Source organism: Lacerta agilis, chromosome 6 (assembly GCF_009819535.1).
Source record: "Lacerta agilis isolate rLacAgi1 chromosome 6, rLacAgi1.pri, whole genome shotgun sequence".
In the NCBI taxonomy this organism is placed as follows: Eukaryota; Metazoa; Chordata; class Lepidosauria; order Squamata; family Lacertidae; genus Lacerta; species Lacerta agilis.
The window spans coordinates 41,289,502-41,310,322 of NC_046317.1; the positions used below are offsets into that span (position 1 = coordinate 41,289,502).

The window sequence follows — 20,821 nt, forward strand, 5'->3', positions numbered from 1 at the left end:
ACAAGACATCTACCCTGGGCCTCAGACAAGCTCTGCATGGGCCTATGTGGCACCAACGAATCCAGAGCTTTGTTGAGCCTCCAAGAGACCCAATTCTAAGGTCCCTCGGCTGTGTCAGTCCTAGTGCTGGTGCAGTAATAAGCAACAAAAAACCACCACCACACCTTCTGTCCTGACTGGAAGGAGCTAGCAGGGTTTTGAATACAGTGGTGATTCTGCTAATCTGATATTTCCACATCCAGTTACAATTGTTCTGCTCCATTTTGTTTTAAATCTTTGCAATCTTTTTGGTACCAGGTTATAAGGCAGCATACAAATGTCATAAACATCATATCCAGTTAACACCACATCTACCAGTTTGAAGAGCAATGCAAACTTATCATTATGGACTATTTAGACTGTAATCCAAAAAACACACAAACTGTAGTAATTTGTTTGCTTGGGGGTACTTTTTACCTTTGCTAGAGGATAGTGATCACTCAGGTTATTTGTGAACCATATTCTACTCTAGATCAGTGTTTCCCAGACTTGGGTCTCCAGCTGTGTGTGGTTTTTTTTTTTTGGGGGGGGGACTACAACTCCAATCATCCCTGATCTAGAGACCCAAGTCTGTGAAAGCTGCTCTAGTTGAAGGGAACGGGAGGGGGGGGGAAACAAGAACCAGAGCTGTCTGAAAGACACCCCCATCACTTATAGATTTGTCATTTCATCCCATTTCAGTATACCCTTTCATTTTGCATTGCTTTCAATGGGAGACCCAGCTGCATTTCTGCTGTCTATACTTCTGTATGAATTTTTCAAATCAGCATGAATTTTTCAGGCATTCTTGTTCCTCCTAGGAATTATACTTGCCAAATTTCAAATCAATAGGGAAAGGGGTCCATTTTATGTTCAGATCAGTGTAACTAATAAATCAGAGTTGATCAGAGTAACTAATATTGCTCTCTCAAGTACAAACTACAAGTAATTAACTAAAGGGAATGTGAAAGTTAGGCTAGCACGAAGTGGAATGGTTTGAAAATGCTTAAATAAATGCAAGAAGCATTTGAGTGTGAACTGTTCTTTCACAAAGACAAAAAGCAGACAAGAGAGAAACCTGTAAACGTTCACTCTCCAAGGAGAAAGAGTTCACAGAAATCAAAGCCAACCTCCTCACCTCTTGTTTATACATTCCCAAGTTCTCCCCCACTCACAACTGTGATTCGAGGTTTCCATATGGAAATAAGGTGCCTGGAGGTGGTTGGAGGATGGATGGCGGCTAACAGATTGAGGCTGAATCCTGACAAGACAGAAGTACTGTTCTTGGGGGACAGGAGGAGGGCAGGTGTGGAGGATTCCCTGGTCCTGAATGGGGTAACTGTGCCCCTGAAGGACCAGGTGCGCAGCCTGGGAGTCATTTTGGACTCACAGCTGTCCATGGAAGCGCAGGTTAATTCTGTATCCAGGGCAGCTGTCTACCAGCTCCACCTGGTACGCAGGCTGAGACCCTACCTGCCCGCGGACTGTCTCACCAAAGTGGTGCATGCTCTGGTTATCTCCCGCTTGGACTACTGCAATGCGCTCTATGTGGGGCTGCCTTTGAAGGTGACCCGGAAACTGCAATTAATCCAAAATGCGGCAGCTAGACTGGTGACTGGGAGTGGCCGCCGAGACCACATAACACCGGTCCTGAGAGATCTGCATTGGCTCCCAGTACGTTTCCGAGCACAATTCAAAGTGTTGGTGCTGACCTTTAAAGCCCTAAACGGCCTCGGTCCTGTATACCTGAAGGAGCGTCTCCACCCCCATCATTCAGCCCGGACACTGAGATCCAGCACCGAGGGCCTTCTGTCTGTTCCCTCACTGCGAGAAGCAAAACTACAGGGAACCAGGCAGAGGGCCTTCTCGGTAGTGGCGCCCGCCCTGTGGAACGCCCTCCCATCACAGGTCAGGGAAATAAACAACTACCTGACATTCAGAAAAAACCTGAAGGCAGCCCTTTTTAGGGAAGTTTTTAATGTTTGATATTGTTGTATTTGGTTTCTGTTGGAAGCCGCCCAGAGTGGCTGGGGAAATCCAGCCAGATGGGCGGGGTACAAATAATAAATATTATTATTAAATATTATTATCAGAATGTTGGACACTTGTTAAAATGTGTTTGAATTACATTGTTAATCTTCCTTTCCCCAAATATGCTTTCTCCCCATTCCCTGTATAATGGATTTGTCTGACCTATTCTTGATGAGGGGATGACTTTGAATGAGTATAAAATGAGCAATAAATGAATATATGGCATTAAATTATCATAGAATACATCCAATTGTGCACCACCAGAAAGAGGTATTGGGTGATGGGGTCAGTGTGCTCATCTGCAGAACATCTGGGGTCAATGGAAGTCATGGGAGTGGCAGGGATACAGTTCAGCAAGGGCTACAAGATGGTAGGGGGTTTACAGAGTCCAATGTGTTACCGAGAATCTTAAAAAAATATATGCATGTGCTCTCAGAAAATCATTTCTTGGGAAAAGAAAGTGGTGAGAATTCAAAGCTCTTAAACACAGAGAAACATATTGTCAATGTTTTCTATTGAGATTATGTAGTTTAGTTTATTCTGAAAGTGCATCTGAAAATGTTTGCCCACTTGAATCACACATTCCACAGTAAAAATAAAAATCAACGAATATATGCAATACTATTATAAACCAAAAGAAGACTCAACAAATTCTGTTTGATATTCTGTCTACATCATATTTGTATTGCAGCTACTTTAATTTCATATTAATAACTTACGTTGTGACCAAAACAAAAACAAAAACAAACCCATTACGTTTGTAGCTTGGATGCAGATGTGTGTGAAAACAGCATCTGAAATTCAGACATCACCAAATTACTGCTGTAGTTTTTTGCATTCTTGGGAGGTTTTTAAAGTTAGTCTTGTGTGCAAGAGATGCCACCCAAGAGTACCCTAAATGAAGTTCACATGGATTTTAAAAATGATTTCTGCAGAAAGAAGGGGAATGGGAATAGATGAACAGATGGGAAAGGGAGATGGGAAATAGAGGAAAAGTCTAATTGGCTAATTGAAGCTAAGAGGCTATTAAAGCTGACCGTGTGGTCCACTGACAATGTACCATAGAGACGGGTGCAAGATTGAGGCTGGTCTCTTTTTCCCAGACTACAAAAAAATATAGTCAAAACATTCTATACCATAATAAGTTCTAGTCAACTAGACTGAGAACTGAAGAATAACATAAAGTGAAAGGACTAAAGGAGGAAAGGACAGTGAATCTTCTCTTACCCTTCTTTTTAACTAAAAGCAGCCTTATGAAGCTATGAGTTGAAGAGGAAGAATGGCAGGGTAGGAGGAGTGCTTAGCTTTTTCACTTCCAGCCATGTTGTTGCTCAAAACCCACCCTACAACCTGCTTTTCTAGCTATGGATGGTATCAGGATCTTTGCTTGGTGCAACAACCTGGGCTCTGATGAGGAGGGGCCAGCCACATTCAGCAGCACACAGATGCAGAGACAGTTGTCCAGGCCCCCAACTTCAGAAGCAGCCAAAGTTTTGGTTTGGAGGGGCTTGCCCAGACCTTCAGTATAGCAGCACCAGAGGACAACCCAGGCGACATCATCCAAATTGGGAATTTTAAAGTTCTTACTCATGGAGCATGCAATCTTCACAGAACTGGATTCATCCACTGTCTCCATCATGTCTCCATCTCAACCTGGCAACATGCTCAAATGAATTTCTCAGACTGGAGGAATGCTAGGCTCCAAGCCAGAGATTTTACCCTTTAAGCCTTTTATTCCTCAAGGAAGGGGTAGAGCCTGGGGCGGGGGGGGGGGGGTGGATTTGTTTCCAGAAGGATAAAAGTGGCTTGTTTTGCCCAATCCTGCACTGTACATATAACACATTCATATTATTCCTAAAAAAAAGACGAGCTTTTAGCAGGTGCCAGAAAGCAGTACAGTGAACGGAAGAAGAAAAAGAAGAAGAATTTGGATTTGATATCCCGCTTTATCACTACCCGAAGGAGTCTCAAAGCAGCTAACATTCTCCTTTCCCTTTCTCCCCCACAACAAACACTCTGTGAGGTGAGTGGGGCTGAGAGACTTCAAAGAAGTGTGACTAGCCCAAGGTCACCCAGCAGCTGCATGTGGAGGAGCGTAGACGCGAACCCAGTTCCCCAGATTACGAGTCTAGCACTCTTAACCACTACACCACTAAGGAGTTAGTTTCAATGTGTAGATGCTGCCACGCTGAAGTATTGATCCACTACAAGTGTGGAATGGATGTTGTGTGGCACTTGTGCTAGTTCTGCAGATGAAACTGGTTAAGCAGCCATGTATGGGGTAATGTGGTTAGACTATACCTGGAATACTGTGTCCAGTTCTGGGCACCACAATTTAAGAAGGATATTGACAAGCTGGAGTATGTGGAGAGGTGGGAGACGGTGATAAATGGTCTGGAAACCAAGCCTTATGAAGAACAGTTGAAGGAATTGGTCTTAGTAAAGAGGAGACTGAGAGGAGATATGATAGGCATCTTCAGATATCTAAAATGCTGTTGCATGGAGGATGGAGCAAGATGGTTTTCTCCTGCTCCAGAGGTTGGGACCCAAACCAATGGCTTCAAGTTACAAGAAAGGAGATTCTGACTAAACATCAGGAAAAACTTTATGGCACTAACAGCTGATTGACAGTGGAGCAGACTCCCGTGAGAGGTGGTAGCAGAGACTGGGTGTCCCTCTGTTGTGTATCATCTTGCAGTTGAGATTCCTGCATTCCAAGGGGTTTGACTATATGTCCCTTGGGATCCCTTCCAACTCTATCATTCTACGATTCTATGAGACTGAATTGTGTTTTGAGAGGTTGTTTTTAATCAGATTGGCCAGTAAAGAAGCACTGTCTTTGCAGTGTATGTTTCCCCCTTTTCCTAATTAGCACACAATGTAAATGTACATTGCATTATTCCAGTTACTAAGAAATCTGTGTACAGCATATGCTTTGGGTGCATAAGGTCTCAGGTTCAATCCCTGGCATCTCAAGGAAGGGTAGGGAAAGAGTCTTGCCTGGCACTCTGGAGAACTGCCAGTCAGTATAGAACAATAGTGAGCTTGATGGACCAATGTTCTGACTCAGTTTAAGGCAGCTTCTTATGTTCCATATTACACTCAACTTATTCATGAAAGGTGATCAATATTAGTATTCAATAACGCATATGTTTAGAGTGCTGATTTCTTAACTTTCAACTAAAACACTGAAGGTTATGATATTTCACTTTATTTTTCTTTTGTGCAGAGAGAAACAGCCAGATGTTCTAAGAGGTATAAAAGCTATGGGGACTGCAATCAGGTGGTTAAAGAGGAGAAATATATGCAGAAGTGTTTCTAATTAATTACACCCAGAACAAAAGCAGTTATATCACAGTACAGTATCTGAAACTGCTTTGGAAAATGGTTTCAAAATGTTTTTGTGGTTACCCTTCCCCCTGCTAAGGGCGTTCAGTTCCATGTCAAACAAGCAACCCCTTCTTAACCTTAAACTCTTTGGGCAGTGTTAGGTAAAGTGTTGGCCAGCTTCATGTTTCCATTTCTAGAAGGAAACAACAGCAATGTTGATCGAAGGTTGCCACCCCTTGAGTGACTTCAAGGCAGCAGTCCCGAGGGAGGGAAGGCCAATTTATTTGTTTATTTATTTTGTGACGACTCACGTAAATGTGGTCATGCATGAGTGGGATGCATGTAAAGGTGTCTGTACATCTTATGGTTAAATCTATTCAGGGGGTAGTAGTGTTGCTTGTCTAGACAGGAAATTGCTGCTTCCAAACATTTTACACATTGCCCCTCAATGCCCTCCATCAGGAACTTGTGGATTGTGTACAAGCTTTCCCATCAGTTTGTGTGACTGGTTTGTGCATGTGTGTTTTGCAACCCAAACAGCCAACACTAGTTAGGAATACCAAACGTTGTTTCAGTATCATACTGAAGCCAATGGAGTAGGAGATGATGGCTGTTGTTATGAATGGACTTTGGACATATTTTCATCAAATCCCCATTCAGAAGTTTAGTTAGTTCGACAGTGCACATAAGCATTAGTTAACAATGTACATTTGTAGTCCTAACTAAGGCTCTTGGAGACTATATGTAACTGGAAATATGCTCCAGTATTGCTTCCTCACTTTAGCTGTCACGTACTGCATGGCCTATAGCATGAAAGGGTGGAGCAGTTCTGCAGATCTGTGGTAAGATATATATTTCCCCCTCTCTATTTAGAAATGCAGCTAAATTTCACATTCTGAATCTGTTCCTGCCAGGCCTAGATCACATTAGTATTCTACTGGCAGCTGCCTATAGGTAGTAATATTGTTTTGTCCATAACCAGAGGGAACAATCAGACTCAGCCATTCTCCGGCTATAAACCAGCCAAAGTAATTGGGTTTAATTTTAATTTTTGTAATAGCTTTAAATTAATAGAAGCAGCTGCTGCTACAGTGTGTGGGTGTCCTTTTCCAGCAGGCGTAGAACAAAAAGAGTGAAAGACTAAACAATGGTATGTCTAGGACACAGAGGTTAATGCAAGAACTGAGCAATGTCTTTTTCTTATCAAAACCCCCGATTGGCCATATCTAGCACCTTGTCTCTTGTGCTTCTCTGTCTCTCTCCCTTCCTCCCTTTTTAATTCCCAGATAAAATCTAATCTGATTAGGCTCCTGTATGTAAAGATGTTTTGTTGGTATTGAAACACTCACTCTCCTTTTCCCTTTGACTTGGGAACAGATTAGCACTGACGAAGTGTTAAAAGTGATAAAAATAGATTAACAGCCCCATGAGTCCCATTACAATTATATTTAGGGGGGACATGCTTTGTATTAAGAGTTTGAACCTTTTCTGAGACTTTGGATTTTTATCGCTCAAGTAAGGGTAGGTTTTCCTCCAGTGAAAGGCACTGGGTTGTGAAATTGATTTATAACTTGTCCTAAATTATAAATTTAACTATGATACCCAAGCATATAGATAAATATTTTTGTTAAAACTGTTGACACCCATATGTTTGACTTCTTTGGACCAGAATGGAAGAGAGCAATAACATCAAGCATGATTGCAGAAACACACGTTAGATTAAGAGATTAAAAATAAAATAAAATAAAATAAAATAGAAGCAACCTGTGCTGTGTGCCATCTGAACTAATAGCAAACTAGTAGCAAACTAATCTCAAGTAGCTTTTCCTAGCAATATGAATTGTTTCATTATATTCAATGCACTTTCTCCTGTTGCCATCGTAGAAACAAAGGTTCTGCACTTGCCAATGCACTGTTTGAACTTGCATTGTATTTTGAGGTCTGGGAGCTTCAGTTTATTTACTGTACTTACAACCATATAATCTGTTTGATCTTATATACAGTGAGATACCTGATAGCATACCAGAGTAATGTTGGATGATAGAAATATGTTAAGATATTTCAGGAAGCTATTTGCTTAGCTGGTTGTATCCTAAACCACTGAGTCTCTTGGGCTTGTTGATTGGAAGGTCAGCAGTTCGAATTCGTGCAACAGGGTGAGCTTCCATTGCTCTGTCCCAGCTTCTGCCAACCTAGCAATTCAAAAGCACACCAGTGCAAGTGGATAAATAGGTATTGCTGTGGCAGGAAGGTAAACGGCATTACCATGCACTCTGGCACTTGTCACAGTGCCCCGTTGCGCCAGAAGTGGTTTAGTCACACAACCCAGAAAGCTGTCTGTAGGCAAACGCCAGCTCCCTCAGCTGAAGCGAGATGAGCGCCACAACCTCATAGTTGCCTTTGACTGGACTTAACCATCCAGGGGTCATTTACCTTTACCTTAACTATTTCCCCACCTTCACTGCTATTTATATTAGATTGAAAACTATAACCCTCTGCCCTTTTGTCTTTGTGGTCTTCAAAAAATAATAGTTGCAGTAGTTTGTGGCTGGTTAACATCAGGATCTTTAGTCAGCACAATGTAAATAAAACAAAGAACAACAATCAAGAGTAGTCCCCTTTATTCACTGGAGTTTAAGAGCCAAAGCAATATGAAGGACAAATAATTTTTATGTCATCTCTAATTAACTGCATCACTGAGTCTTCATTGTATTTTGCCAGGAAGATGTCAGTTTTTCTTTGCATACTCCTTAACAGCTGCTAATTGGAAAGACTCTTCTATCATTAGAACTTTCTGTCCTCGGTTTCATATTAGCAATGAAAGGCCAAAACTGATCCTCTCCAGTTGTCTCATTTCTCAGAACTATTACCGTAGGACACAATACTACTGCTATGTCTGTAAATCATATTATGTTTTCTTCGCCATCATTGCCTGACGGTAGCTGACTTCTGCTACAAGCATTAGATGGGACCTGTTTATGATATTCCTTAATTGAATAAGCTACTGTCTGCGGGATGATAGTATGCTTTTGCCAAATAGGATTGGAAAATTTGTTGTATTTAATTGCAAGACCTTTGTGGAGTCTGTCCAGGCAGATAAAGGTGTACAGCCAGTACCCACAGCCTGCCTGCCTAGGGAATGGGTCTTTTACTCACCCTTCCAAGATTGCTACATAATCATATTGAATTATTGTGCCAGTGCATAGATGCTGCACAGAACAAGGTTCTCTCATTCAAATTAAATAAAAAATCTACTGTGTGTCCCCCCCTTACTTCCAGAGCTTACATCTGCATTGCCTTATGATGTGGTTTTATTTTATTTATTCTAACTATTAAGATTTTTCATATAATGTATACTGACAATAAATGCAAAAAACAAGAAGGAACAGCAGCAGCATAGAAGGAAAGGCTGCAGTCCTATAGCCACTTGACTTAATACCCCACTGAAGACCCCACTGAACTTAATAGGTCTGTCTTCTGAGTAGACATACCTAGGATTGTGATGTATGGTAAAGCAGAGGTGACGTTTTTCAAAGAACTAGAGTGATCCAGATTTCAGTTGTCAGAGTTTTAACTTCCTTCTGCATTAAGCTTGGAAGGTGGTGGATGATTACATGGAAAATGAAAGTGGATTGTCTACATATGAAACCTGATTCAGATTTATTCCTTTGCAGTTAGAGCCATTATGTCAGGGAAAAGAGACTCCCCATTCTCCATATATGTACAACTTCACTGTTACATTTAATTTAGCCAATGGATTTTGATTGTTGCATTTGTCTTATCTTTTAGGCAAAGGCTGCCACCCAAAAATGTGTATTATTATCGCTGCCCTGATCACAGGAAGAACTACGTTATGTCATTTGCTTTCTGCTTTGATCGAGAGGATGACATATACCAGTTCGCTTACTGCTACCCGTACACTTACACACGGCTCCAGCATTACCTTGATAATTTACAGAAGAGGAGCATGGACTACTACTGCAGAGAACTTCTGGGACTTAGTGTGGTGAGTAATAAATGCATTTGCCACTCATAATATTTCCTTATCGATCCCTGGACCATAATGGCAATACAGTAGCATTTATCATCTAAGCGGATGTACCCACACATGTATTTATTTTGTTGCTATCAAGGACACAACAGAGTTTAGCTGCACTGTGAAATATAGGCAAATACAGGTTCACATAAAGCATTATGATTGTGACATGGAGAAATTGCCACATAGTTTGAATTTGCCTCCAAAGATATTAAAAGAAAAATGTAAACAAGAAGAAAAACATTCTGGCATGGATTTTATTGCTAACACCTTTACTCTCCCATCCTCTTCCTCCACATTCACCATGATTCTGTTCCCAAAGCAATGTGTTTCTCCAAAATGGGATGTTACTTTGTGTGGGCATACGTAAAACATGTCCATGTTGTGTCCAGCATTTATACTTCCTGTTGCAACTACCACTGTTGTTAACAACAAAACTATTTAGGCTTGCCTCTGCTTAGTTTTGTCAGAGCTAGTTACGTAATTCTAGTATCAAAAAGTATGGCCTGCATTACTACTGGTGGCCACCAAGATCAGGCACTGATCTATACCGAGACTGGTTAGGGCCAACGAATGAGGTGCAGAGGACTCTGGAAGTATGGTATCACAATTGAACTGTCAAGTCAAAGAAAGGGATATTGATGATATCCCACTCAGGTTCCCATGAAACCTGAAGTTGGGTCTGAATAAGGAAACTCCCAGTCATACATATGGATGTGGACATTACCCCTCATGAATCCTGTCCAGTCTGTCCCTTTTCCATGTCAAAATGGTACTTCTCTTACTATAAAGTAATGCATGACTTGTATTAGATAGGGTTGGTCGGGTTGAAGATCATCATTGTCCGAAAGCTGTAAATGCTATAAATTGTCCTTCTATAAATTCTAGAGTTTATACTACAAGTTTATCAGCTGCCTTCCTTGATTAATAAAAAAGTGCAAAAAGTAGAATATTGTTTCAAATTTATCAGAGTGGAAACTTAAACAAAGATAAATTCAGAAAGAATAAAACTGTTGGAGCATTCTATTTCATGCTTCTCTACATGAGAATCGAAATTTAAAAGGGGGAGGGAAGGAGAGGGCAAATTACATAAAAGGAAAATGAAGTTATCATTGTGATACTGACAATGTTTAAATGTCCATCTCGGAGGATGCATATATCTCTTGTCTTGTCTTGTCTTGTCTTTCTTGATTGAGCACAAACTTTGGCATAATGTTCAAAACAATCATGAAACTCCTTATAACGGAGGCACAAAGATTTTATTTTTTCTCTTTCTACAAACTTGTTGTTGTTGTTGTTCAGTCGTTCAGTCGTGTCCGACTCTTCGTGACCCCATGGACCAGAGCACGCCAGGCACGCCTATCCTTCACTGCCTCTCGCAGTTTGGCCAAACTCATGTTAGTAGCTTCGAGAACACTGTCCAACCATCTCATCCTCTGTCGTCCCCTTCTCCTTGTGCCCTCCATCTTTCCCAACATCAGGGTCTTTTCCAGGGAGTCTTCTCTTCTCATGAGGTGGCCAAAGTACAGTTCTACAAACTACATATGTTGAAATAATGGCTTTAGAGTACACTTGGTCGTACCCAATTATTTGTGATATAGCTACAATGCCAAAACAGCTTGTGTTCAAAATATGGTATAAGAATTTACTAAGTTATAATTCTAAATATTGACTTTGAGTCAGGTATGTTTAAGCTGTTGCAGTGGTTTTCTGCTAGGCTAGTGGGTTGTGTTTTTTTAAAAAACTTTTGTTCTTGAAGCAGGTTTTTCTCCCTCCCCTCCACCATCATATTGCAAACATCTTTTTAAGCTTGCTTTTCCTTAGCAGTTGGCCGTATGGCATCGTGGAGTGGGGAGTTATATGGTGGATTTTTAATTGTGGACTTATAGAGCTAATTTCACGGTTCTTTGGGTTATGGTCATTATAGCTTGGTTTTTCCTGTAACAGGCATATTGAGTGATGGAGGATTTGCAACAGAGCTGCTCCATTTTTTTTTATCACAAAAAACCAACATCTACCACTGCACAACTGTTGAACCTTGCTCTCTGTCAAAGTTTGGCAAATAATGTAGTACTTTTTAAGTAATCCTAGCTTTTCTTCATGTGACATTTTCCTAGAAAGCTTGAAAATGTGAGTTAAAGATTTTACAGTGCTTGTTGCTCATGCTCAGTTTTAAGAGGTTGAGAAAAGGTGAGCCCCCCCTCCCTTGGTTATCTTGAACAACTTAAATCATCAGTGTCTGAGGGAGTTCATTGAAAGCAGATGCTTTCTGTTGGGTAATAAATTAAAGTTGCAGCGTATAAAGGAGACAGAATAAGGTTATTATACCCAGAGATTGGTGAGTCACTCATCATGCTGCATTAATATTTTGACACTAATCACATTTATACTTTTTCTCCTCTGAAAACTTCCACAATTAAATCCATAAATGCTTCCTGAAATTCTTTGAAAATTAAAAATGGAACAGCAGTACAGGACATGCAATTTCCATTAGATTACCAAAGTTCACAGTGGTTGTAGAGCCAAATGGCACATGTTCTTTTTGCTAGCATGAAGATAAGCAGATCTGATTCTACTTTTTATGTCTGAGAGCTTTTGAGCATTAAAATTCTGTGAAATGATCTCAAGAATATGCAATCCTACAAGCTTGGTACAATGGCAGATGCCCATTTGGTACCATTTCTACTGACATGATTGTTCTGCCTTGGAGTGGTTGGTTTTTTAAAAAAAAATCAGCCAGGTAATTAGTGGCAGGTCAGTTATTATAGCTTTGGCATAGTATTATAACTATGCCAAATGATTTATTTTTTTAAAACAATATTTATATAAAGCTTGGTTGTAAAAACAAACAAGGGGTTTACAAAAATATAAAATAAAACTTTTTAAAATTATCAATAAAAACAGTTAAAAACAGGTGTTTAAAAACATCCGAAAAACGATTAACATCAACAGTAGCTTAAAAAGAGATAAAATACACATAATTTCTACATTTCTGAATAGGCTTGCCTTAAAACACAACAACATATTAAGCAGGTGCTGAAAAGAATACAGAATATAGCAAATCATAATCTTACAGCAATCAAAATACTGTGCAGAGATGACCCTGTCTCTTATGCAGTGATTGCACTGAAATTTTATCCTCAGTCATTTGGGGGCTACTTAATTTCAGAAAGATGCAACATTAATGTTGCTTCAGAAACAGCAATATGTGAATAGCTAAGCAAAATAGAAGCAGCATGTCATTCTTTATGTTGCAATCCATTGTATAGTCATGAAAACATTATGCATTTTTAAATTCTTCTGTTGGGTCCTTTCTGGGAGTTTCCAGCTGTTCAGATGAAGTCTTCAAATACAGTGATGGGCAGTAATAGTTTTCTAGGGGTATAAATGGTGAGAAGGAAGCCAACTACAAGTTATTGACAGATCCATTTCAGTTTTTTGATTCAGAGATTATCTACCTGTTGCTTAATTCTGCTGTAAGTCTGGTATATAGGACTAGATGGCCTTTTAAATTTAAATGAAAGGTGAGGAACCTATGGACTTCCAGATATTGTTGGGTAACAACTCCCATCATCCCTGAGCATTGGCTTTGCTGGCAGTGGCTGAAGGGAGTTGTAGGGTAGTCGAATATCTGCATGGTCACATTTTCCCCATACTTCTTTTAAATCCATCCTCCATACGGTTTTGTGACTGCTAAATACATAAGTGCATGCTGTTAATTAATTCTTGTACTGTGCATAGACACATGAACATAAGATTGCTCAATCCATTGAAGCAGCACAGTCGGTAGAGCGTGAGACTCTTAATCTCAGGGTCATGGGATCAAACCCCAGATTGGACAAAAGATTCCTGCATTGCAGGGGGTTGGACTAGATGACCCTTGTGGTCCCTTCCAACTTTACAGTTCTATGAAACAGCTATGAAATATAGAAACACATACATCTGTATGCATTACAGCATCATTGGAGCTCTGTCTTGGGGACAGACTTCCTTCTTCTTCTTCCTCTTCTTCTTCTTCTTCTTCTTTACAAACTCTTCACCATAAGGTTCCAGGGCAACTTGCAACATTAAAGCACAATATTAAAAACAGTTTAAAACAGCTTAAAATCATAAAAAATAAAATATCTCCTTATCCTATTTTTAAAAATGAAATTATGTTTTATAAGAATTAGGGGAATGGAAGGTTGTTTGAATTTTATTTGATTTTAAAAGCGCACCTCACGTTACAAGCGGTTTTGGCTTAAAAATGGACCTCTGGAACAAAGTAAGTTCGTAACCAGAGGTGCCACTGTATTGCTAATACCCCAAAAGCACTTCAAAGTTCATCACCACTAACTCCTGGTGCTCTGCAAACATCATCAAAGTGGCTATAAAGAAATAATATGGCCACAGTCTGTCATTCACAAAACCTTGGGTTATTTTATATATGAAAATCACTCCTCTACTCATTGTTCTGTGTTTGATTGGCTATAGTATAAAAAAGGGAAAGTCCCTCAGTCACAATTTATGGTTTGTTTAGAAACACAGGGTTTTTTTGTTTTTTAAAAATAAAATTATCAGTAAAATTTGCAGGTCATCCCTGCCCCCCCCCCTCTCAAATTCACACTTTCCCTGTTCTGAACTCATTGAAAAAAAGCATGGAACTGGGTGAAGTTTCAGGGAAGTTTGAACTTCATGGCTCTGCTGGGATGAGAAAGCAGAATCAACTGCAGATTGTTATAACCCATTTTATGGCAGGGAAACCTGCTGGAGGGAATAATGATCAATGGACTGTGTGTTATGCTGTTTACTGTCAATCTATACAAGCCTATTTTGTATAAGCCTATTAAAAGAACCGGCTGTGATACTGTTTCTACATTAGTATAAGATAGTTAACTACATCTTTCTTTTGCTTACTATTTGCTTGACTGTACTCAAGGACAGACAAATGATGCACGGTTGGTAAAGAAAAGAATGAGCAACAGATGCAGTGTCCTAGAATGCCTTGAAACCATCTAAACTGCACCTTTCAGGAATTTGATATCCATATTTTTCTCCAGAATATTGAGCAATAATTTGTTGACTATCAGATTGGAAAGAAAAGTTAAATCAAAATTTCAGAAGTAATGGGCATTGCAAAATTGTGCTAATTCAGATTATTTTGATCTATTTTTCCTCCTTGGAAATATTGAACTGTGGGATTGTGATATTCTGGAACTAGGAACCATTATATAAACTATCAGTACAGGACTCCTAACAGGCTAGGACTGTAGCAAACAAGTTAACCTTTGATTTGCCAGATGCCCTCTATTTGTGAGGTGCATTTGGGAATGGATTATAGAATTTGGACTAATGATGCAGGTGGAGGAGGTTTGATGTGGGAACTTGAAGTATGAAAAGTCTTACTCCACTATGAGTGAGTTCAGGCCCTCCAGAATTTTGGTTTGGGCTTGGTTCACATCCCCCACCCATCACTGCCTGTAAGTCAGCTATCTGGCTCTGGTTTCCTTTCCCCAAACTTACTTGGAAAACGCTCCCTAGCAAGGGCAGTGGCAACAGTAAACTCTCTCCCCCTGTCAATCTTTGCCCATCTACCAAAGCACAACTGGATTCAGGAGCCATAGAGAACTATGTTTCTCAGTCTGGGAAGCTGTTCTTGCATCTTTCTGTTAGGTATCCTGGCAGAATGAGGTACAAAAGAGGAAAGAAAGTTGCTGGTGTTCTTGCCACTTTCCCATTGCCAAGTGAGTTCATAAAAATGAAAGGGGCATTTGTAGGTTCTAGGAGGTGTTCATGGGGTGGGGTGATCATGGAGGGTTAGTACAAGGCTCGTCCACGTGCTTTTTTCAAGCCCTTTGAAAAGCCTTTGTGTGGGGTTTCAGTTCTTCAGAAAAAGCAAATCCACTGAAGTGAGTCAAGAAAAGTTTGCCCATCAGCGAGCAGTAATCCATGTCCCAGTGCATATATTTGTATGCCAGTTGTGTTTTCTTCTAAAGGATTGCAGGGTAGATTTTACCAAAAAAATGAAGAAGATGTTTGTTTGTTCAGCTTGGTACTAATTTTATTAGTAAAGAAGGCCGCCTCCAGTGAAATCTGTGATCTTAACTCAATCTTTCACTCTGCAAAATATTAGGGAGATGATTCTTTTGGGTAGTGACTGAGAGACTGAAAGACTACTTGGTTACATTTGGTGTTAAAAGTTCTATGTGACCTGAATAATTTCTGTGTAGAAGGCAAGTTAATAAGAGCTAAAGACCTGCTGGTTTAGAAGTGAGAGGATTATCTCTGAGCGTAGCACAGTCTGGTTTCAGGTTAGGTGCAGCCTTGAAATATCAGAACAGCACATGATCTGTTAAATTGAATGGAACTTCACTGCCTTCCACATGTGCTTTAATGATTATGCTTCCATTTTAAGGAGCAGTCTTGTCAACCCTAAATATTTAAAACAAATCACTCCATGTTTCTATTATACCAATGTTACCCTTGCAGCAGTCACTATGATCCTGAAAACTAGAAATCTTTTTTATTTGTAAGAAAAACATGATGCTCAGGCTTTTGTTAGCTGATGATTGAGATAAAATAGCCCCCCAAAGCAAGGCACAAGTTACATTTTACAAGAGAAAGATAGTACAAATGGAATTTTATTAGAGCATTTTTTCTTACTTTAAGAAAGTATGTTTTTATTTCTTATATATTTCTCAGGTTCACATTTTACAAAGTGCTTAATAAAATGTTATTTGCTTTATAATATTCTAAAGGTTGTTTTATAGCTTATAAATTTCTACTTGACCTCAATTTCCTGTATGTAAGTAGATTATACTACTGCCTTAATATACATCATGCAGTTTTAAAAGGAAATCTGTTTCTTTCAGCTACAGTTCCACATAGCTGAGGATGACATTTAAATATTAATCAGCTTTGTTTATAACAGTACAAGCTGTATAGCTTTACAGTATACAAACTATTATTTTTTATAATTTTAAAAATGATAGAATCTTCCATTTGGTGCCCAGAAAGTATCTGATAAACATTCATAAGCTCAGAGCCAAACAAGTTTCAGGTTTGTGTTGAATGTAAATAGCAACTGTGGGGGATTGGGGTTAGCAGTATTGGAACCATGGAGATGGGAGAGAGGGTTAACCATTTCTTTACTTGCTATGGTCCCAATGAAAATCAGGCCCATTAGCACTAATGGGGGTATCGCTCTTAATGCAAATAGTAGCTCTGCTAGAGGATTTTATCAGAACCACAGCAGGGGATGAGGGTAAAATTCTTCCACCCCCTTACATGGTCCTGATGTAGGGTTGCCAGGTCTGCTTCCAAAAAATAGTGGAGAAGCGCGGGGGGTGGGTGGGTGTTAAATTAAATTAAATTAAATTAAATATTTTCTTACAAACATTTTAACACGTATTAAAATACCATTTCATCATAAAGCTTTTGAATAAAAAATGTCCACTATTTTGTGGAAAAAAATAGTGAACATAATGTGAAAAAGTGGACTCAAATAGTGGACACCTGGCAACCCTATCCTGATGCTGCTAGCCACTGCCACCCCACAACTTCTATTTACATTTTAAAACAGCCCATTAATTTTAATTGCATTCAAGCAATCAACATCAAGTCTCGTTTGACCTTCAGTCTTCTGAAGTATACACGCAATACTTCCTTCCAAACAAATGAGAGCTGGATGTTACACCACAGTAACACAAAACATTTGCGGGGGGGGGGGGGGAATCAAGACAATGAACACTAAAGAATGAACACTACTTACCAAAAAAGATGGTCTAGCTAATAGCAGTTTCACTGCGAGTATAAAAGTGTTACATTAAAAACAACAGCTGCATATTCACATACAAAGTAGTGTGTTTAGGACACCTATTGTTGAATGGTAACTACACATGTGCAGAAACTTGCTTTACATTCTGAGCTGTTGCAGAACCTTTGAGGACATGTCACTCAATTTGTTATCCAGTGAAGGATTTTGAACTCAACACAACGTATTCTGGACCAGGAAATTGTGATTTTCTGTGAGCAGTAAACATTGTGTTTGAATGTATTTTACTATGTAGTGCTAATGACAAATTTAGCAAGATAGTGCAAAGTCACTGTTCTGTTCTTTGGCCTCCATCCTTTCTCATGCTCATAGAAGCAGATTCAGAAACAGAATATGCATTTCCTGAGGAGCCATCATTCCCCATGCCTGACACCTTGCATTTAGAAAGTTCTCCCCATGCAGTCCTCACCTGTCCCATTACATAGAAGACAATAGCTGCAGAATTGTGTGATAGTCCTTTAAGAAACACACAGCTCCTCAATGGGTTAATAGCAGGTCCAGCTGTCCTTGGGTGAGTTCCAGCAATCATCTGCCACAGTGACCTGTCCAGGGTCCTGTGCCTTGTCTTGCTTTCTGTGATCTGTTATAGCCTACCTATGTCTGCTCATCCAATAAGGGTAACTGCTTCAACCTGACCACCAGGAGCTTAGTTGAGACAGAACACCTGAGCAGTAGTGGGAGAAGAGTAGCTACAAAATCTTTCAGTGTGCTGATTGTTTATAAGCTATGTAGGAAGATTGATACTATAGAAAACTTTTGATTCTACTGGCATTTTTAAAAATTCAATGCCAGAAAAGTAGAGAAGTTGAAAGTTTATTTTAAATTAATATCTATAGTAGATAATGATATGTGGGTGAACTCAAAAAGTCCATTGTGGGGAAAGAGAAACAGACAGTGATGCAATTAGGGCACACAGAAGCAGGCCAGTTTTCAAAGGTTGCTGCCAGATGATGGACACAAACCTTTCGGTCTGATTCAAGAACAATATTTATCACTGTGCAATCAGCATGCATTTGAGTTTTGGCATGTCTGACAAGTGCTTCAACATGTGTCTGATCATGACTTATAGCACTTCTGTGCATGTTTAGTCAGAAGTAAGCCTCACTACGTCCCACGGGACTTACTAAATAGTAAGTGTGTTTAGGATTATAGCCATAGGGTTGGATCCAAAGGTACCCTTCTGTTTACTGTTGAGGCTCTCACTAATGGAAAGGGGGAGGCATCCCCACCCCAATTCTCAATTTCAGACCAGCCCCCGACTTCAATGGGTCCATGTTAATCTTACATAGGTAGGCAAATTACTACATTTTTGCCTTGCCACGGTCCAGTTAGGCTGCAAATTCGTAACTTTCCCAAGGATTAAGCACACTACACCACACTGACTCATTCCCATTGAATTGACACTTGAAGGAGTTTATTCTCACATTCATGAAAGTGCAGAAAGAATTCACTCAGCATGAGTGGCACAAACGTGGCAATTAGAAGACATCCATTTGTATCAACAAACTTGTGTGGTTCTTCATTCAATATAATATCCCACAGTGAAACAAATTCGATGTCCTCTTTCTGGTTGGATGGTGGCTAACAGATTGAGGTTGAATCCTGACAAGACAGAAGTACTGTTTTTGGGGGACAGAAGGCGGGCAGGTGTGGAAGACTCCCTGGTCCTGAATGGGGTAACTGTGCCCCTGACCAGCCTGGGAGTCATTTTGGACTCGCTGCTGTCCGTGGAGGTGCAGGTCAATTCTGTGTCCAGGGCAGCTGTTTACCAGCTCTATCTGGTACACAGGCCAAGCCCCTATCTGCCCGCAGACTGTCTCACCAGTAGTGCATGCTCTAGTTATCTCTCGCTTGGAAACTGCAATATGCTCTATGTGGGGCTACCTTTGAAGGTGACCTGGAAACTACAACTAATCCAGAATGCAGTAGCTAGACTGGTGACTGGGAGCGGCCGCCAAGACCACATAAGACTGGTCTTGAAAGACTTACATTGGCTTCCAGTATGTTTCTGAGCACAATTCAAAGCGTTGGTGCTGACCTTTAAAGCCCTAAAAGGCCTTGGTCCGGTATACCTGAAGGAGTGTCTCCACCCCTATCATTCTGCCTGGACACTGAGGTCCAGTGCCGAGGGCCTTCTGGCAGTTCCCTCGCTGCGAGAAGCCAAGTTACAGAAAACCAGGCAGAGGGCCTTCTTGGTAGAGGCACCCACCCTCTGGAATGCCCTCCCACCAGATTTCAAAGAGAAAAACAACTACCTGACATTTAGAAAATACCTGAAGGCAGTCCTGTTTCAGGAAGCTTTTAATGTTTGATGGACCATTGTATTTTAATATTTTGTTGGAAGCTGCTTAGAGTGGCTGGGGAAACCCAGCCAGATGGGCTGGGTATTAATAATAATAATAATAATAATAATAATAATAATAATAATAATAATATATTATTATTATTATTATTATTATTATTATTATTATTATTATTATTATTATTATTATTATTTATTTTACCCCTTTTTGCAATTTCAAGATCCCGGAATGATTGACTGGATAACGACTAAATATTTAATGTGTGGAGTTACGTTAACTGAGTCTTTGATCTGAACCTTCTCAAAAGCATTTTAAAAGCTCTTCAAAAACTAGTTTGTATTTCATTATAGTCACTTAAAATGGATCTATTTTATGAAAGCATCCTGTCAGAAAGCAAAGATCTATTATTAAAACCTATAGCCTTTTGACCAGAGTGTCTCAATTGGTCAACCACCGTGGGTGGGTAATGGGAAATTCCCCTGCATTGCTTCTGATATCCTCTCCAACGTATTCTGGTCCCACATCCTTTTCCCTACAAAGAAGCCCACAAACAGGAAATGAGGGGGCAGTAGCCTTCTGCCACTGTTGTTCCCCATTGACTGGTATTCAGAGGCAGGCTGCCTTGAGGTAGCGTATATGCACCACGACTAGTGCCTACTAACAGTTTTATCCACTATCTAATACCCTTTTAAAGCCATCTAATTTGGTGGCCATCACTACATATTGGTAAGTTTCATAGTTTTAACTATGTACTTCTTTTCTTTGATCCGAAACCCCCACCTTCTTCTCTTGTTATGAAAGGGGGCAAAAATGTTGCTCTTTCCCGTTTTTCCACACTGTGTAATTTTATACACCTCTGCAATGCGTTCATTTTCTTTTCATAAAACAAATAATGTTTCTAGCCAGGTCTTTGTCTGATTAAACAATCTGTATGACCTTTTATGGGGTGGCGGCTGCTTGGTGGTTTTTGTTTTGTTGTGTATTTTGTGGTCTCATTTTGTATTTTTATGTTGTGAACTGCCCTGTGATCTTCGGATGAAGGGTGATATAAAAATAAAGTAAAATAAAATCTGTAGCTGAGTGTTATAATATTAGTAGAGTTTAAAAAAAAAAAAACTTTCCTAGCATGGAATTCCTACCATGAAATTCACCTTTTCCACAGCTGCCACACATGAGTCCATAAAACCAGTCAGTTTGTATCAGAATTCACAAAAATTAACCCCCTCAATTCCCTTATAACAAGCGTCTACATATAGACAAAGCGTCTCCTCTCAATTTATAGGAAATGGG

General features: G+C 39.9%; 1 protein-coding gene across 1 annotated transcript in view; it reads left to right on the plus strand.

Moving 5' to 3' along the window:
- BEND5 (BEN domain containing 5) overlaps positions 1-20,821 on the plus strand; it is a 449,709-nt gene that overhangs the window by 247,728 nt on the left and 181,160 nt on the right. The window contains exon 5 of the mRNA XM_033152183.1: positions 9,169-9,385. Within this exon, the coding sequence (XP_033008074.1) occupies positions 9,169-9,385 (217 nt within the window). The remainder of the gene's footprint in view (positions 1-9,168; positions 9,386-20,821) is intronic.